This window comes from Dryobates pubescens, chromosome Z, assembly GCF_014839835.1.
Source record: "Dryobates pubescens isolate bDryPub1 chromosome Z, bDryPub1.pri, whole genome shotgun sequence".
In the NCBI taxonomy this organism is placed as follows: Eukaryota; Metazoa; Chordata; class Aves; order Piciformes; family Picidae; genus Dryobates; species Dryobates pubescens.
The window spans coordinates 15,477,081-15,491,933 of NC_071657.1; the positions used below are offsets into that span (position 1 = coordinate 15,477,081).

The window sequence follows — 14,853 nt, forward strand, 5'->3', positions numbered from 1 at the left end:
TACCGGGAAGCAGCCTGTGCCCACAGCCTTGCTTCCATTACAGTAGCTTTTGTGTCCACTGCCCAAGCTGCTACGAAGACTTTCACCCCAATTTTGACTTAAGTCTATAGAAAGGTGAATGCACTTGAATGCCTTAATACCTCTTACTCCCTCTTTGGTCTGAGTTTTCAGACTTTAAACACACCCTCATTTTTGAAGACATATTTAATAAATGGATTTCTAATGAATTTAGCATCCAAATTTTGCTTCTTTTTATTTCCCATGCTGCTAACTGATTGCTAAAATGGATCTCTCAGCAAATAAAAAGGGACCTGCAGCTATGAATGGTATTCATTCTGCACCTACTCCCAGTATTGGGTAATAATCATTCAGTTGCTAGTTCTTAGATTCTTTTAAAGTATACATGATAGTTGTGTAAATTTGTAATCAAGCTATGGCTAAGGTTTATAATCATGAGATAAGCTTAATTGCATGTACTAAAGAACAAACTGATCCTTGAAGGATATTGTGATAATTCATTGAACTTCCCAATTAAATCCATAGGGTTCTATTGCATGAAACACTTCCAAATACTGCTTGAAGAATTCTTAATAGTGATAATAAAACCTCTCCATACTCCTCAGATTTTTCATTTTTTAACTATACTGAATAGCATACGCTTTATTTTTTAAGATACCAAGCTTTCTATGTTTCATTAGTTTCAAACTGCCAATTAAACTTGACCAATACTAATCAGTATTCCTAGGTCCCTTTGTTTCAAATGTAGATCCTTCATTTTACATAATCAGAAATCTTCTGAAAAAATAAATCAAAACCACCAGATCCCCTTGTGATATGTTATTTCACAGCTTAAAAACAAAATCACAGCTACTGTAGCTTACAGCAGGGTGCACTGCAAAAGCAAAATAATCTGGGGAGGGGAGGAGGAGTGGTGTACACAGCACCAGTTAAGCAGTTCAGCAAAAACTTTAATTTGGGCTGGAATTTTTTCCCTTTAAACAATGTTGTATTTGGTTCCTGAAAAGCCTAAAGTAAGATGTTAAATACATTGATGTTTTTGTTCTTTATATATAGTATGTTTCCAACTTCGTTGTTTGAATGCTGAGATACAGATTTTCAAAGTCAAATACAGTACTTAAGGGGGAAGCAGGTACTAGGCTTTTTCACAATAGAAATCCTTTATTAGACATTCTGTCCTACTTCTGTTTGTGGTGCCACCTGAGTTAAATGCCTGTATTATTATGATGGCTAACCTGTTTAAGGTGGATGTTTTACACAGATGACTATATCAGGGACTCATCATTTCCAAGAGCCCTTTTTTTGACAGGTATTTATGTTTATCCACATTAAGTTTACAGAAGTCTTTTAAAAGCCCCACCTGGAAAAACATCTTCAACATGGAAAGGTGGGTAATTTGTTTCTGCAGATGAAGGGTTTCTATCAAACCCTCATCTGTTTTACTTCAGAAAATGGAAAAACTTCTAATGTATTAAAATGTAAACAGAACTTTTCTTGCAGGGGTATAACTGATATATATATATACATATACATATATATATACACACATATATGTGTATATGTATATATATAGATGTGTATTTCTCTGCAATGTTTATATATTCCTTGAAAACTGAACATACTTTTCTCATTCATATCAGCATGTCCTAGCAAGTTTTATTTTAATGGTACTGTAGCATTACCCTTAAGCTGTTTTTCATTCTGGTGTTTTCTGAGATAGCTGACACTAGTACTTTCTATTGCATTTTATTGAATTCATTTAACATGCATTTTTGCTACCTTTTAAACTATGTTCAACTCATTCACCAGTAATATTCCCACTGAAGTCTATTATCACCCAAACTCCAAATTTTCAGGAGTTAAAAAATGCTCCTATTTTTATGAATGAGTTAGATTTTCAAAATCTAGAGCATCTGTGCATGAATAACCAGTTCCACACATTTCAATAGTAATAGAAGCAATGCCAATTTAAATATTCAAAATCCAGTTACAGATATGGTTGAGAAGCTGCTGAAGTGCTTCAAAATCACATAAGGTGTGTGGGCGTATGGGTGTATGGTCTGTAGTTTTGTTTCTATAGTGTTTACATCCTATTGAAGTTTATATAATGATACTTCAGTTCAAAACACTTGGCAATGTCTCATCCATTTTCTTGCATCTTTCTCAGTATCTGTCCAAAGAAAAGAAACAATGTTATGCAGATGACTAAACAGGTAAAAAAATGTTATTTGCTAATTATTTTTTTGTCATCTTGAAGATACAGGCCCACAAACAATAGAAGAAATTTTGTTTCCTCACCCTGCATGAATGTATTTACTTGATAACAATTACAGAGGTAAGATGGGAAAACTGAAAGTTAATGGTGTGAAGCATGAAATGTGAATGTGAGCAGAAACAGTGGTCCTAGAAGTACCAGTTAGGCAGCCCTTTTAGAAGGAAATGCTTTAAATGGCCTTGCCACAGGTCTGTCAAAAATAATCACTCATGACCTGCAGGAAGCCTGTTGGGTTTTTTCTTCTGTTTCTTGCTGGTCTGACAACCACACAGTGAGACAAAAGACTTTGTTGAAGCCACTGAACTCGTTGGATTTATGACCTCCACACTGGCATTGAAACAATGATTCTCATTTTAACCTCATTTAACTACTGATTTCCTAATACAAAGTAAGGAGTACTTTAAGCTCTAATTAAGCATGGCACATGCCTTCAGTATGTTTTTTTCACTGATGCTGTTAAGAGCAGACCATTTATCTTACTTTTCATATATGCTGTGGAATCTATCTCACATCTACCCCTATACAATATTTATACTCACTTCTTAGGCAAACCAAATGAAATTTATCAATATTTTGTTCAAACAATGAATATATTATGATGAGAATTGCTTACCTCTCTGTTACAGACAACTGATTCCTTTTTGTGAGTGTTTAACATGTATTAAACTACGATAGATCTACTGAGAGAACGTTAATTAAATGGATTTGCTTTTTTGGGGGGGGGTGGGGGAGGGGAAGAAAAGGGCATTGCTTAAGCTTGTAAAGTACCAAACTGTCAATGGAAAGAACTGTCTGGAAGAACAATTTCAGGGAGAATGGTTGCTGTGTCAGCAGCAGCAGCACAGTAACATGTATGTGTGGGATTTTGCAGAATGTTGTAAGAGCTCTGGAACTGCTCAGCAGTTCTGTGTGCATGCTACAGTTGGGTACTGAATAAGCACAGAAAGGTTTTAGTGCAAATACAAAGAAGGTGTGAGCCAGAGGCAGTTATCTAGCAGCAATTTTGCTATGTATCCCAATAACACAGCTGCAAGAGCAAAATTCTAACTTATGAGCGTTTTTTCAAGCCTAAGTAATTTTTTAAAATCAGTGCTGGCCTTATGGAAACAGTTTAATGACCAGAGGTCAGGATTTGAAACCTATACATTTGTCAACAGCAAAGCAACTCTTCACATAGTTCCTTCCAAAAAAAAAAGTCCTTTGAAAAGTACCACGTGAATTCACACACTAGATCCTGCAGCCCAAGGAACAACGAACCAAAGAAACTGGTTTCACTAGACTTAACAGTGGGAAGTTATTTTTGCAATGAGAAGTAAATTTTTAAAGCAAGCTAAAAGTAAGCTTTATAAATCTATTTATCAACCTTAGTGCTACAAATACAAAACATCTGCAAAGACAAAGGAATGTACTCACGGTGAAATTGTACAGCCAGAGGCATATGCATGGTGGCCTGTATAGCGTATATCGCAGCGTACTATATTGTTGGAGTAATCAGATTCAGGCACCAAATAGCTGGGGTTTACACTCACCTTAAGGGGAGAAAGCACAGTGTTGTCTACTGCCAGGTTTGAGCTGGTAACTTACATTCAAAAGGACACATGAATACGATTCACTTCTTTATAAAAGCAATCAAGAAACCCCCAAGCACACACCAAACTACACCCCAATACCAACACCCTTACCTTTAGAATGTAATTTCCAGGTTTTACATCTGTAATATCAATCCACTGGCAATCTATATCAGCATTGTAAGTGTCATAGCAGCCAGGGCTCAGTCCCTTAAAAATTCAGTTAAGATGGAAGTCAAAAATCAGGCGGAACAGTTACATAAAAAAATCACTCAGAATGAAGTTCACTTAAATACCACATTTCACGAACAAAACTACCTCAGGAAAAGAGGCTTATTTATTCTTGGCATTTTATTTGAATATCTGAACTAGAACACATAAGCCTAACATCACTTGTACAGACAGCACTGTATTACTACTGCTTAAGAAACACCTACATTACTGGCAGTCAGTCATCTATAAGGTATCTGTATTTCATCAGTATTTTATTATCACGTTACAGAAATCCTTCTATGTAGACATTATTGATGCAGCAACTCCCTGTTCTTTATAAAGGGTGGGAATACAATCAAAACTGACAAAGACTGACCCTAAATATCTGTAAATCTCATGTAAATAGCTTCTGAGGTCCATGAGTACAAACTGTCCCTACTCTTAGGAACGACACAAATTTTTTGCTACAGACGCACTCTGCCGAAGTGCCATCACACTGAGTTTTGCATGGAAATGGCATCTTTTCAGGCTGAAGAGTGACTGGAGAATCAAAGGGAACTGAAAATGTAGCCTTCCTTCCAGACAACTCTTTTATGAAAAGTTCTTAGCTGTTAGGAGTGTAAGTGAGAGCCTCCAAATATCAGTATATCGGTGGTTCAAATCTGGTGACTTCAATCATGACTGATACTGATTGCTCTAAGCAAAGCTGATCTGTTCTGGCAACACACAGCGTGCACAAAACCCAGATACTGCAGGAATTCCCTCTTGACCCAAGTGGTGATCATCTCAAACTCTCGCATGGATGTGCCAAGTCTGAGGCTAGAGGAAAGTTTTACACTCCAATTGCAAACCCTGAAATATGGGCTTCCAGTGGGAATGCTGACACAGCCATGATTCTAGTGACACAAATACTCCAGCTGTAAAATATGTACGTTGCTTAGTTAGATGTCATAGTCTACAGAAGGAGAAAAGATACTTACAAAACCTCTTCAAAGTCTTTATGTATTGCAGATCATTCATTATATTTAAAACACAAATGTGGACACGCCAGCCAGTGAAGCACAGCTGTCATTTCTCTGTGATAAAATAACTACCTCCTAGATTAAAAACTGCAGAATAAGGGATAGAAGTTTACATATAAGCATGGCCATATTGAGTTAAGCCACAGATCCATCAAACTCAGTGTCATGTCTAACAGTGGTCAGCAGCAGATGCTTGAGAAGAAAGGAATGTAAGAAATGAGATGTGTAATGTCTCTTTATGCAGGCAAATTCCTTCCAGCAGGCATTTAACTCTATTTAAGACATGCAGTACCATCAGATTTTTCGTAAGTAATAGTCTCCACTAACTTGTCTACATTTTTTGAACCCATGTATTTTTGATCTCTGCAGTATCTGATGGCAAGGAATTTAATACTTTATTCACATGTCAGAAGAGCACTCATCTGTTCTAAAGCTGTCGTCTGACAGTTCTTTTGGATATCCTTAAATTCTTGTACTGCGAGGAACAGTCAATATCAACAGCTTCCTCCTCCCATTATTTCTGGTTTACACATAGAGTATCTATGAAATCTGTTTGTGTGGTAGTCTGGTAGTGATGACTGCTGATTATCCTTGTTCTCCTGGAGGTTTGTCGATTTGGGGTTTTGATCTATCTTGTAGCAGTTTGGAGAGATTGTGACCAGAAATCCATACATATTCAGTGTAGGAATTGATCATGAATTTGTGTATTATCAGAGCGGTATATTCCATATCTATTCCCCAACTAAGCCCTAACACCTCACTTTACATTTGCACATGGCTTACCATGATTTCTTTAACAGCCTTAATTCTCTTTATACACACATAAATCTCTCTCTAAGCTTTCTGTGTTGGACTGCCAACTGGTAACTATAGGTAGAAAGGGAATTCAGGACCCTGCAGCCTCCTGCTCTGCAGGGGAGAAAATACTAGCTATGAACTCCGGGACCAAGGACATCACCAAGCAGTTTAGGGGAGGATGAACATCAGGAATTACTCCTTTACTGAGTTTGCTTTATCTCGCTTTATATGGACATGAACTTGTGGTATGGTTCAATGTAGTTCAGTTACCAGTGTCAGGCTAATGAGCGTCCCTGCATTTTAATGACACCCTGACACCTGACAGCACCCAGGTAAGCCTCCAAGGTGCTTTCCTGGATTCTGTGGTGAAGAATTTCACAGCTAGTTAGGGCATCAGATCATTGGTAGAAAAACTCTCCAAAGATTTATACAGGGAAAAGAAACTTGGTTGTCTCTGACCAACCCTCACCTGCGTATGCGCTGTACATGCGTACCGTCTGTAATATCCATAATCGCAGGAGGTATCTTCAAGACAGAAACTTGCTTTGTGTCCTTCAGCAACTTTTCTGTGTGAGCTTGCATCCAGCAAGTCATAGTGGCTGAATTCATCCATGCTGTGATAATGTCTGTTAAACCACACATATAGTATTAAAGATGCATCAGATCCCATCAATTAAAACAAAAAGATTGTAATTTGTAAAAGGAAAGGCTCCATAGCAGCACTGTTTCAGCTCTTTTCCAGTACCAAAAGCAAGTATCAAGTAGTTCACATTTGAATTGTACATCTCTTAACCACCTTCACCCAGAGTTCCACTAGGAATCCTTATCTTAGATACTATCGGTTCCGGGGAAGTTTGTTACTTGCTAACAAAAACCTAACAATTTGCTTTAACATTTTCCAAGGCTCTCAATCAATGGAACACAATTATTAGCATTAGTGAAAACAAAATCTGCGTAAGAAAATCCGCTTCTGTGTACTGGAAATGCAGATCTTGTCTGACCCCATTGTGGTCTGTTCCTAACAGACACACTACACATACTATTTCAAAAGCATGTATTTCTTTTGAAAATGCACAAATTATGCACTTTTCTTGATCTCACACAAACTGAGTTCTAGCTCTTACTGTGGTCTTAAAACACCTACTGCTCTTGTAATTTCACTTCTTACAAACACAGAGAAAACTTGTATCATCTATTTTGTGCAGCATCTGGCTGCTGGTACTTACATATTTACGTTACTGATGAACACTTTCAGATCAAGAAGTATATGAAAAAAAGATACAATTAAACAGAATTCAAATGTGTTCTTAAAATGAAGAGCACTCAAGTCTCACAAGCATATATGTCAAGAACACTAAAGCTGGTCCACAGATGGTGGTGACTAACATTGAAGCCTGATGGCTAGCCAAACTAGTTGGCAGTTACAGTTCATTTCTAAATGAGCTTGTTTCACTGTCATGGAAATGATCACAAGAAATGCTTTTTGTTTTTTCTTACAGGCAATGCATTTTCTGTCCACAAACTGAATCAACACCAGTGACACTTTGCATCTGGAGAGTGATAGCTGGGCCATCATGGCAGAATAAGAAACTGTTTCTAACAGAGGGAAGACTTCAAATAGCTCTCTACCAGTCTTTATCAACCTTATAAGTACCACAGATGGGGTTTTTCTTTCAGTGGTGTTTTTTCCAGGGTGAAAACTACTGCATTTACAGAAATTTTTTGTTGTTGCTGTTCATCTGGTTTAGTTTCAGCTTTTTGATCCATAACTAGCAGTGTAAGTCTTTTTGTGAAATAATTTATTCTAATGATACTGAGTTTTCATTCAGAGCTTAAAGCCTCTGAAGCTAGAGAGAAATGTTTTATTTACTCCAGAGGACTTCAGATCAAGCCAACATTACATATTTTTTTAACAGAATAATATTAAGTTAGCACTTACGTATCCATAACAGCAGACCTGCATTTTAAGTAAGGTGAAATTAAGTTCAGCTTTCTAATATTTTGCAATTGGTCTTACTATGAAACAGTGAAATTGGAACAGACCAGCAAACTGTTGCATGCCAGTTTTCTGAAAAGGCATCAGTTTGCAGCATTACCTGCTCCCAAAATGCTGAAAATGTTCAATTACATTTGCCTTGACATGTTTCTAGCAGTTTTGCCACTTCGGGAGCAATACCACTATGTGAAAGTATCATGATACCATCAGGTTATTAACAATGGTATCAGTCAACCTAGTATCCTCTCTTTTCTGTATTGACCACCCCATTCTTTGTCAAGAATTACCCATGAAATTCAGGGCAAGACATACAGGTCAGTATTTACAACACACAGTTTAGGGCTTCCACAGATGTTTTAACAAATAGGACTTCTATTTATTGGTTCCATATAAATGTAACCAGACTATAACCTACTAACCTGTGTAAAACATACTTTGAGGGAGAAGGTGCCACTGTCAAAACGTATCTGAGACATGTATTTATAATGAATCTGAAGAGTTTTACACTTATAGGTAAACTTCATATCCATTTTGTGTTCAAGTGGCTATATAAAGTGAGATTACCACTACCATAAAATCAATCAGTCAGTAAAAGGCTAATGTTTCCCCATAGCTTCCCTCTCTTCATTGATGTTTTCAAAAATGCCACCTTGTAAGTGATAATTTGTTAAGTGAGAAAGGTAATTAGAAGGTACCACACTGAGCACTTCACTCACTGGTGACAACTGTGCCACTCCCACGAATAACGGGGTCTGCTGGGCAGGAAATCTGATGTGCCTTGATTTTTCACTCTTTGTGGGAATCTCAGGAGTACCCGATTGTCATAGTCTCTAACATCTGCTCGGTAAGCTGAACTGTAGTAACACAGAAAAGAGAACTGAACTGTAGTAACACAGAAAAGTACACATAGGACACTTTATAAACACTTTATATTGTCTCAGAAGCAACTGGTAACACAGATCTTCTCAGCCCACTGTGAGTGGCTCATGAATTGGAAGTGCACAAGAATTCCACCTGGTGTGCTCACAAGCGTCTGTTGTCAGACCAAGACCTCAATCAGATTCAGATCTGTTTCCAATAATACAAACAGGAGTTTGACCACTGATTTTCTGCCACCATGTCTGAAGCAGATCACCACTCAGCTGTAAAAATGGTACCAATAATACAATCTTTTTTAGTTGCTGTTAACCAAGGTAACTCGCTGCGTATGTAAGATCACACAACAGATGTTTGTTTCTGTTGTAAAATACATGCCTCTGGATATTTTCTCCTATTTCACATAGCTATTATATTCTTTAAAATACTGGAATATTTTAATCAACTGATAGCCATAAAGAACATTTCAATTAATCTTTACTGTCAAGTTAGTATAAAAAACACTAGTGTTATACCATGTTTTATTTTTCCTGCAAGTGAAAAAAAGAGTATGGTGTTGGAAACAGCCTGATATTAGTTAGTGATGCTAGTAAATAAATAAATCTGGTTTGCATGATAAGGTATCAAACAAGTTAAAATGGTTAAAAACAGTCATGTTGATTTCCTTCCAAACAAAACAGGAAAAATCACACTCTGCCAAATGGATAGGACCTAACAACATAGCAAAGCCCTTATTTCAACCAACTAAGGCTCTGAAACACTCTTCAGGGAGATTTTAGTCTTAAGAAACAATGCCTACACCTAGCAATTAGCATGTTACAATTTAAATAGTAATGCTGGTTAAGAACAGAGTCTTAAAATTGAGTAGAATATAAACTGGAATAGAGGAGGCAGATGAAATCACTGGATTAAAATGGGTTTTTCACATGTCTCCATTTTGCAAAACTCAGCTATATTCCAATGAGACTGGTACTAGAAATGTGCAGTGTAACTTCCCACAAAATGTAGGTTCTTGGAATCATCTGCAGTTTGTCTGATACGGTGGTATTGTTTTCTGGTGTGCACCACCTGCCACAGGCTCAGACGGTTACAAACTGGGCTGTTTCCATGGGCCCTCCAGCCTCACTTTTGTCCGCTCTTCACCGTGTCCTTAGGTGCCCTGCAGTGGATGCAGAAGCACAAGAACCTGCAGTGAACAGGCAAAAGCCGAAGCGATGCCTACCTTGCCAGGCAGTTCTCCTCGGCAGCACATCTCAAGTTATACATGGACATCCTTTGAACATACGTGGACGCCTGGATGTAATAGGGATCCGGCACTAAGTCAGGGAGACCTGCAGTTCATCAAACCAACCACATAACAGCAAGATCAACCCAGGACACGTCTGCAAATAGTTGGCTTTCATCCCAGACGTTAGGAGCCATCGTTTTACTACGGACCCCTGCCCCCATTAAGTATGTTTTCCCTTTTGCCAGTCCCTTTGGCTTTTAGCCAAGACCCCCGCAGCAGGCTTCCCGCTGTGCCCTCCGCAGCTCTCCCAGTATCTTCCCAGAGCAGCAGGGACTGCCGCGCTGGGCTTTCCGCGGGCCGGGAGCAGTGCTAACGCCCGTCCCAGCAGGTTTTGCCCCGAGCGAGGGCAATGGGAGGGCTGGCGACCCTCGCACCACAATCCCGCCAGGACGCGCCGTTCTGGCGCCGTCGTGAGCGGGAACGAGCGGGGCGGTGCAGCTGGGGCGGTGCGGCTGGGCCGGGGCTGGCGGGAGGAGAGGGAAGGGAAGGGAATGCAAGGCACGGGACGAAAGAAAGGAAAGGAGGGTTCTTACCATACTGGAAGTAGCCGGTGCCGTAGCCGGGTCTGTACCTGCTGCCCTGGCGGGGCCTCTCATACGTGTCGTAGTAGTTATAATAGGGGTTATCGTCCGTGTACTTGTAGGGGTTGTAGGGGTCATCTCCTACCATGACATCTTCCCGCCCAGGTCTGAAGTTGCTGAGGGGCGGCAGGTCGCCGGCCCCGGTGCTGCTCCGGTTACCGTCCGTGCCGGTGCCGCTGTCGGGGCTGGTGGGAGGGCTGGGTCGCGACGCTCCCGAGGCGCTGCTCCTGGCTGCCCCAGCAGAGGTGGCGGTCCCCTGGCTACGCTGCCCAGCGGTGGCAGCGCCGCGACCACCGGAGGGAGCCTGGTAACCTGCCTGGAACCAGTGCCGTGCGCCGGAACTCCCGCGGCTGCTGGCGGCGGGCTGTGGCTGCGCGGCGGCGGTGGTAGCGGTGGCGCGGGTGGCGGCTCTCCGCGACACGGTGCCGTTGTTCCGCAACAGCAGGATGGGGCTGCCCACTGCCTCCGCCGCTTGCCTGCGCCGCGGGGGCTGGTACTGGGAGCCGAGGCTGAGCAGGCTGTACACCTGCCCATTGTTCTCCCACTGGATCCGCTGCCTCCAGGCGGCGGGAGGCGGCGGGCGGTCGTGGCGCGGTGGCGGCTGATGCTGGCAGCCGGCGGGCCACAGGCAGCTCCAGTAGATGCACGCGTGGAGCTGGGCAAGCAGGAGCCCCGACGGCGCGAAATGCATCTTCTCTTTTTCTGGGTGCCGATGTAGGAGAGAAACGGGGACGCGGGGACAATGTGGGGGTAAGGGGCGGCCGGAGAGCAAAGGGGCTTCTTCCTGCCCGGGATGGAGCGGGGATGTGTGGAGAGGCCGGGCGTGTGTGGGCTGTGCCTTTGCAAGGGTTAGGCGGGCAGCGCGGTCTCAGTCGCGGCAGCACCGGGTCGGTGCCATCGGGCAGGTTGGGACGTCGGGAAGAAAACCCAGCCCGGGAGAGGCAGCGGGAGCGGCTTTTCTTCTCGCTAGTATTTATAGGCGAGGGGATGCGAATGGAAGCCGGAGCAAACAATCAGCCTCTCATCGTCCTCCGGCCCGCGCTGGTGTGTGGAGCGAGGGAAGGAGGAGGAGGAGAGACCAGGGACTTTAAACTTGCTGGCACGCTCGCAAAGTTACACAAGCCCCGCTGGCTGGGCTGGCTGCGCCCCCGCCATTTGTTCACGTAATGCGACTGGAAACGTGCGGCCCTGACAGTTCCCCCCGTGGCCGCTCCCCGCCCGCCGCCGCCCGCCCTGCGCGGTGGGGGACGGGGGGACGAGACGGGGCGTCAAGAGTCGGCGCGGCGGCGGGGGCTCCCCATCTCCCTCCGTCCCAGCCTCCTTGCCTGCCTTCTGCTGCCTCCGCCCGCAGCCCGGGCTGCGCCGAGCCTGCGGCAGGCGGGCGCGCTCAGACACACGTAGGCTGCCAGAGTATGCCGTGGGGCAGCGCCAAAGTATGCAAAGGAAAAATGCTATTAGCTCATCAGCGCTGGAGAGACTAGAAACGGGGTGGCGGGGAGGAGGAAGGGGCCGCTAGCGAGAGAGGAAACATGTTTCTGGAAAATGTGCTGGCCGGCACATCTCCCAGGCTGGAGCAGCTGCTGGGGACCTTCGTCTCTGCGCTGAGTAACAGTCGGATCCCCATAATGACCTCTTAACCAGGAGAAAACTTCCATCAAATAAACTCTTGACTATTGACTTTTAAGGTTTTTGCATATGAGTCACACGAGAAGTACACTGGAGGTGCTCCTCCCGGAGTAAGTGTTCACTGAAAAGTGAAATTTCACATAGGAGAGTCTTAGCTCTGTCACCAGAACAAATAAGCCTGTATCTCCCCAAAACCACACTTGAGAAGAGGACCAGCCTGTGGCCCAAAACTCCGTCCCTGCTTTTTATAAGACCGCACCAATGCTGTGTTTTGATAAGGCAAATCACCCAGCAAGGCAAATGAATTAAGGCCTGTGGATTTCAGCCAAAACTCCTTTTGAATGTATTTTTCCAAGGGTTGTTAGCTTATGAATCCTTGCAGTGGAATGGAAGAGAATGCACAAAAGTTTGGTAGGGAGGATATTTCTTAAGATAACCAGCCCAGGCTGGAAGTTTGTAGCCTCATGCGGTAGATGCACAGCACCTTCAAACTGCCACCAGCTTCTCCAGGTCACATTAACAGTTCACACATTAGTGGCCAGGCAAACGTTTACCCCTGCATTTTAATGTTCTTCATACAGTTGGTTGTTGGTTTTTTTTTTTGGTGGTTCTGTGGTTCTTTGTTTTTGGGGGGCGGGGGGGGGGAAGGCTTCAATTGTGATTTATTTTAATTGCATATTACTTTAAATGGTTCACAATAATTGAAATCCTGCAAAATGTGGTCCTGTGTTGTAGCTGTGATGGGTCATGAATACTGATTTACACCGTTACCCAATTAGGAGTAGTACTTTGCTTTACAGGAGCTGTTCATAGCTCCTGAAATCAGTGGTGCCATGTGGGACATCAAAGGTAACCCCGTGGAGAGGTGGTCGGAAGCTGTGACTAGTGCCTGGTACAAGCTGCTTACAAAGCCAGGTTTGCTTGCTCGGCTCTTGATCTTGGGAGACCAGAGCTGCAGACAAGTGTGCAGCCTAGTGGACTGACTTAAGCACTGTTCACTTCCCTGCCATCACCCAAACAACCTAGAATGCTAAAATCACTGAGAAACCAGCAGTTACCTGCAAAAATTCCCAGTCGAGGTAACACTGAGGAGCAACTGGCTGTGAGAGCTTGGTCGTGTTGCTCGGGAATACCCCCAGTAGCAAAGTGAGTGTTTGTTACCATGGCTAGCCAGCACCAGACTGGTGAAGAGCATCTGCCCCTCAATCAGAGCCAATAAGTGTTGTCTATCCACAAGCAGATTGTGCCTGATGCTCCAGTTAGTATGCTAGACAGCCTGCTACAGAGATGAGTGGGAGGGTTTGAGCTTTCTTAGTCATCACATTTGCAGGCTGTTTATCCCCCTTTAATCTTTCTCATTGTGGCTTTGAAAATATTATTCTCCATGTAAGGATTTGCCTGGAACAGTTAGTGACTAAGACTGAGTAAAATGGAAAGGCTGAAGACAGGGAAAATACAACACTGAAGGAATGAGGTTTTTGTCTTTCTAATCTTCCTCTAAGTCTTACTAGTGTTACGAACAGCAGATTGTTGCCCAATGTGACATTAGACCATGTTTCTGCACAGTGGGATTTTAGCCATATAGCAAAGAGGTTTGCCTGATTAAACAATTGTTTTTCATTAAACTGGAGAAAGCATAGTTGAGGCTAGCCCTGCCTATTTATTAGCCATTCACATTGTTTCCTATCTTTTCCATGGCATGAATTTTATTTGTTAATTATTTTAGGTTTCATAAAACATGAAAATCATTGTGGGCATCCCTAGAGAGTCATGTCTTTACTTTTCATTAGGTGCCTATGTCCATGCAGCTACTGTCCTCTGTTCATAGGTTGTCTAATTATGCCTAGCTTTTATATCTTTAGCCTATTGGGACCATCAAAAAGAGCTCACCAGTATCTGTAATGAGAGGAATGGATGTGAAAATCTGCAATACCTGAAAAGCATGGCTGGTGTTCTGATTGCTTTACAAAAACCCTAAAAACTGCTGAGTATTCTAATATTGATCTTTCTCATGAGGTTAATACAGATACTTTGTAACATCCAATTCTGGTACTGGATTGCAGTTAATGTAGTTACTTAGGCATTGGCCTACCTCTTTCTTTTTTGGCCAGAATGACAGGCATGCTTGGATCCTTGTTATGCTGGGTGTTCTGATTTCTGCCACCTGTAGAAATACATACAGTCCATACCAACTGAGAAATTAACTTTTCCCTCACCAGGAAATGATGCTAATCAATGCAGGTATTCTATATATATATATATATATGTGCTTAATTGCAATATTGTTGTAGTCATCACTCAGAGAGTACAAATGTTACCAATGGCATGGTACTTGGCATTTGAAGACCTTGTATGTACACCACCGTTAAACAACTGTTGTGAATCTCAGACATGGGAAAAGATCAATGTGTTTTTCAAACAAACAAAAACAGCAACAGAGGAACCACAAACAGAACCAAAGCTATTTGAAATTGGCATGGCTTAGTACATGTCCCAAGAAAGACATAAGGTTCTCTAATCTTAGCTTGTGAATGTAACAAAGGGAAAGTTATTTTAAATTAAAGAGAGTTTATACCAATCACATTATTTGTT

General features: G+C 42.3%; 1 protein-coding gene across 2 annotated transcripts; it reads right to left on the reverse strand.

Annotated features, from left to right (window-relative positions):
- Positions 1-1,585: 1,585 nt before the first annotated feature.
- On the reverse strand, positions 1,586-11,351 carry LOX (lysyl oxidase). Of its 2 annotated transcripts, XM_054178912.1 has the most exons (7): positions 10,588-11,351; positions 9,989-10,097; positions 8,607-8,744; positions 6,364-6,520; positions 3,976-4,071; positions 3,707-3,822; positions 1,586-2,188 (listed from the first exon to the last, which is right to left on the reverse strand). In XM_054178912.1, the coding sequence occupies exons 1-7, from the start codon at positions 11,324-11,326 to the stop codon at positions 2,182-2,184; spliced, it is 1,362 nt and encodes a 453-aa protein (XP_054034887.1). In that variant the 5' UTR covers positions 11,327-11,351; the 3' UTR covers positions 1,586-2,181. The 2 variants fall into 2 exon arrangements, with proteins under 2 accessions (XP_054034887.1, XP_009898957.2); XM_009900655.2 differs by lacking the exon at positions 1,586-2,188 and having other exon boundaries at positions 3,703-3,822.
- Between the last annotated feature and the right edge of the window lie 3,502 nt (positions 11,352-14,853).

Coding starts and splice junctions, on each gene's coding strand:
- LOX (XM_054178912.1), bottom strand. CDS start 11,326: ATGCATTTCGCGCCGTCGGGGCTCCTGCTTGCCCAGCTCCACGCGTGC. Junction 10,098..10,587: donor CACCGGCTACTTCCAGTATG/GTAAGAACCCTC, acceptor GATGAACTGCAG/GTCTCCCTGACTTAGTGCCG. Junction 6,521..8,606: donor GAGTGGCACAGTTGTCACCA/GTGAGTGAAGTG, acceptor GTGGTTTAACAG/ACATTATCACAGCATGGATG.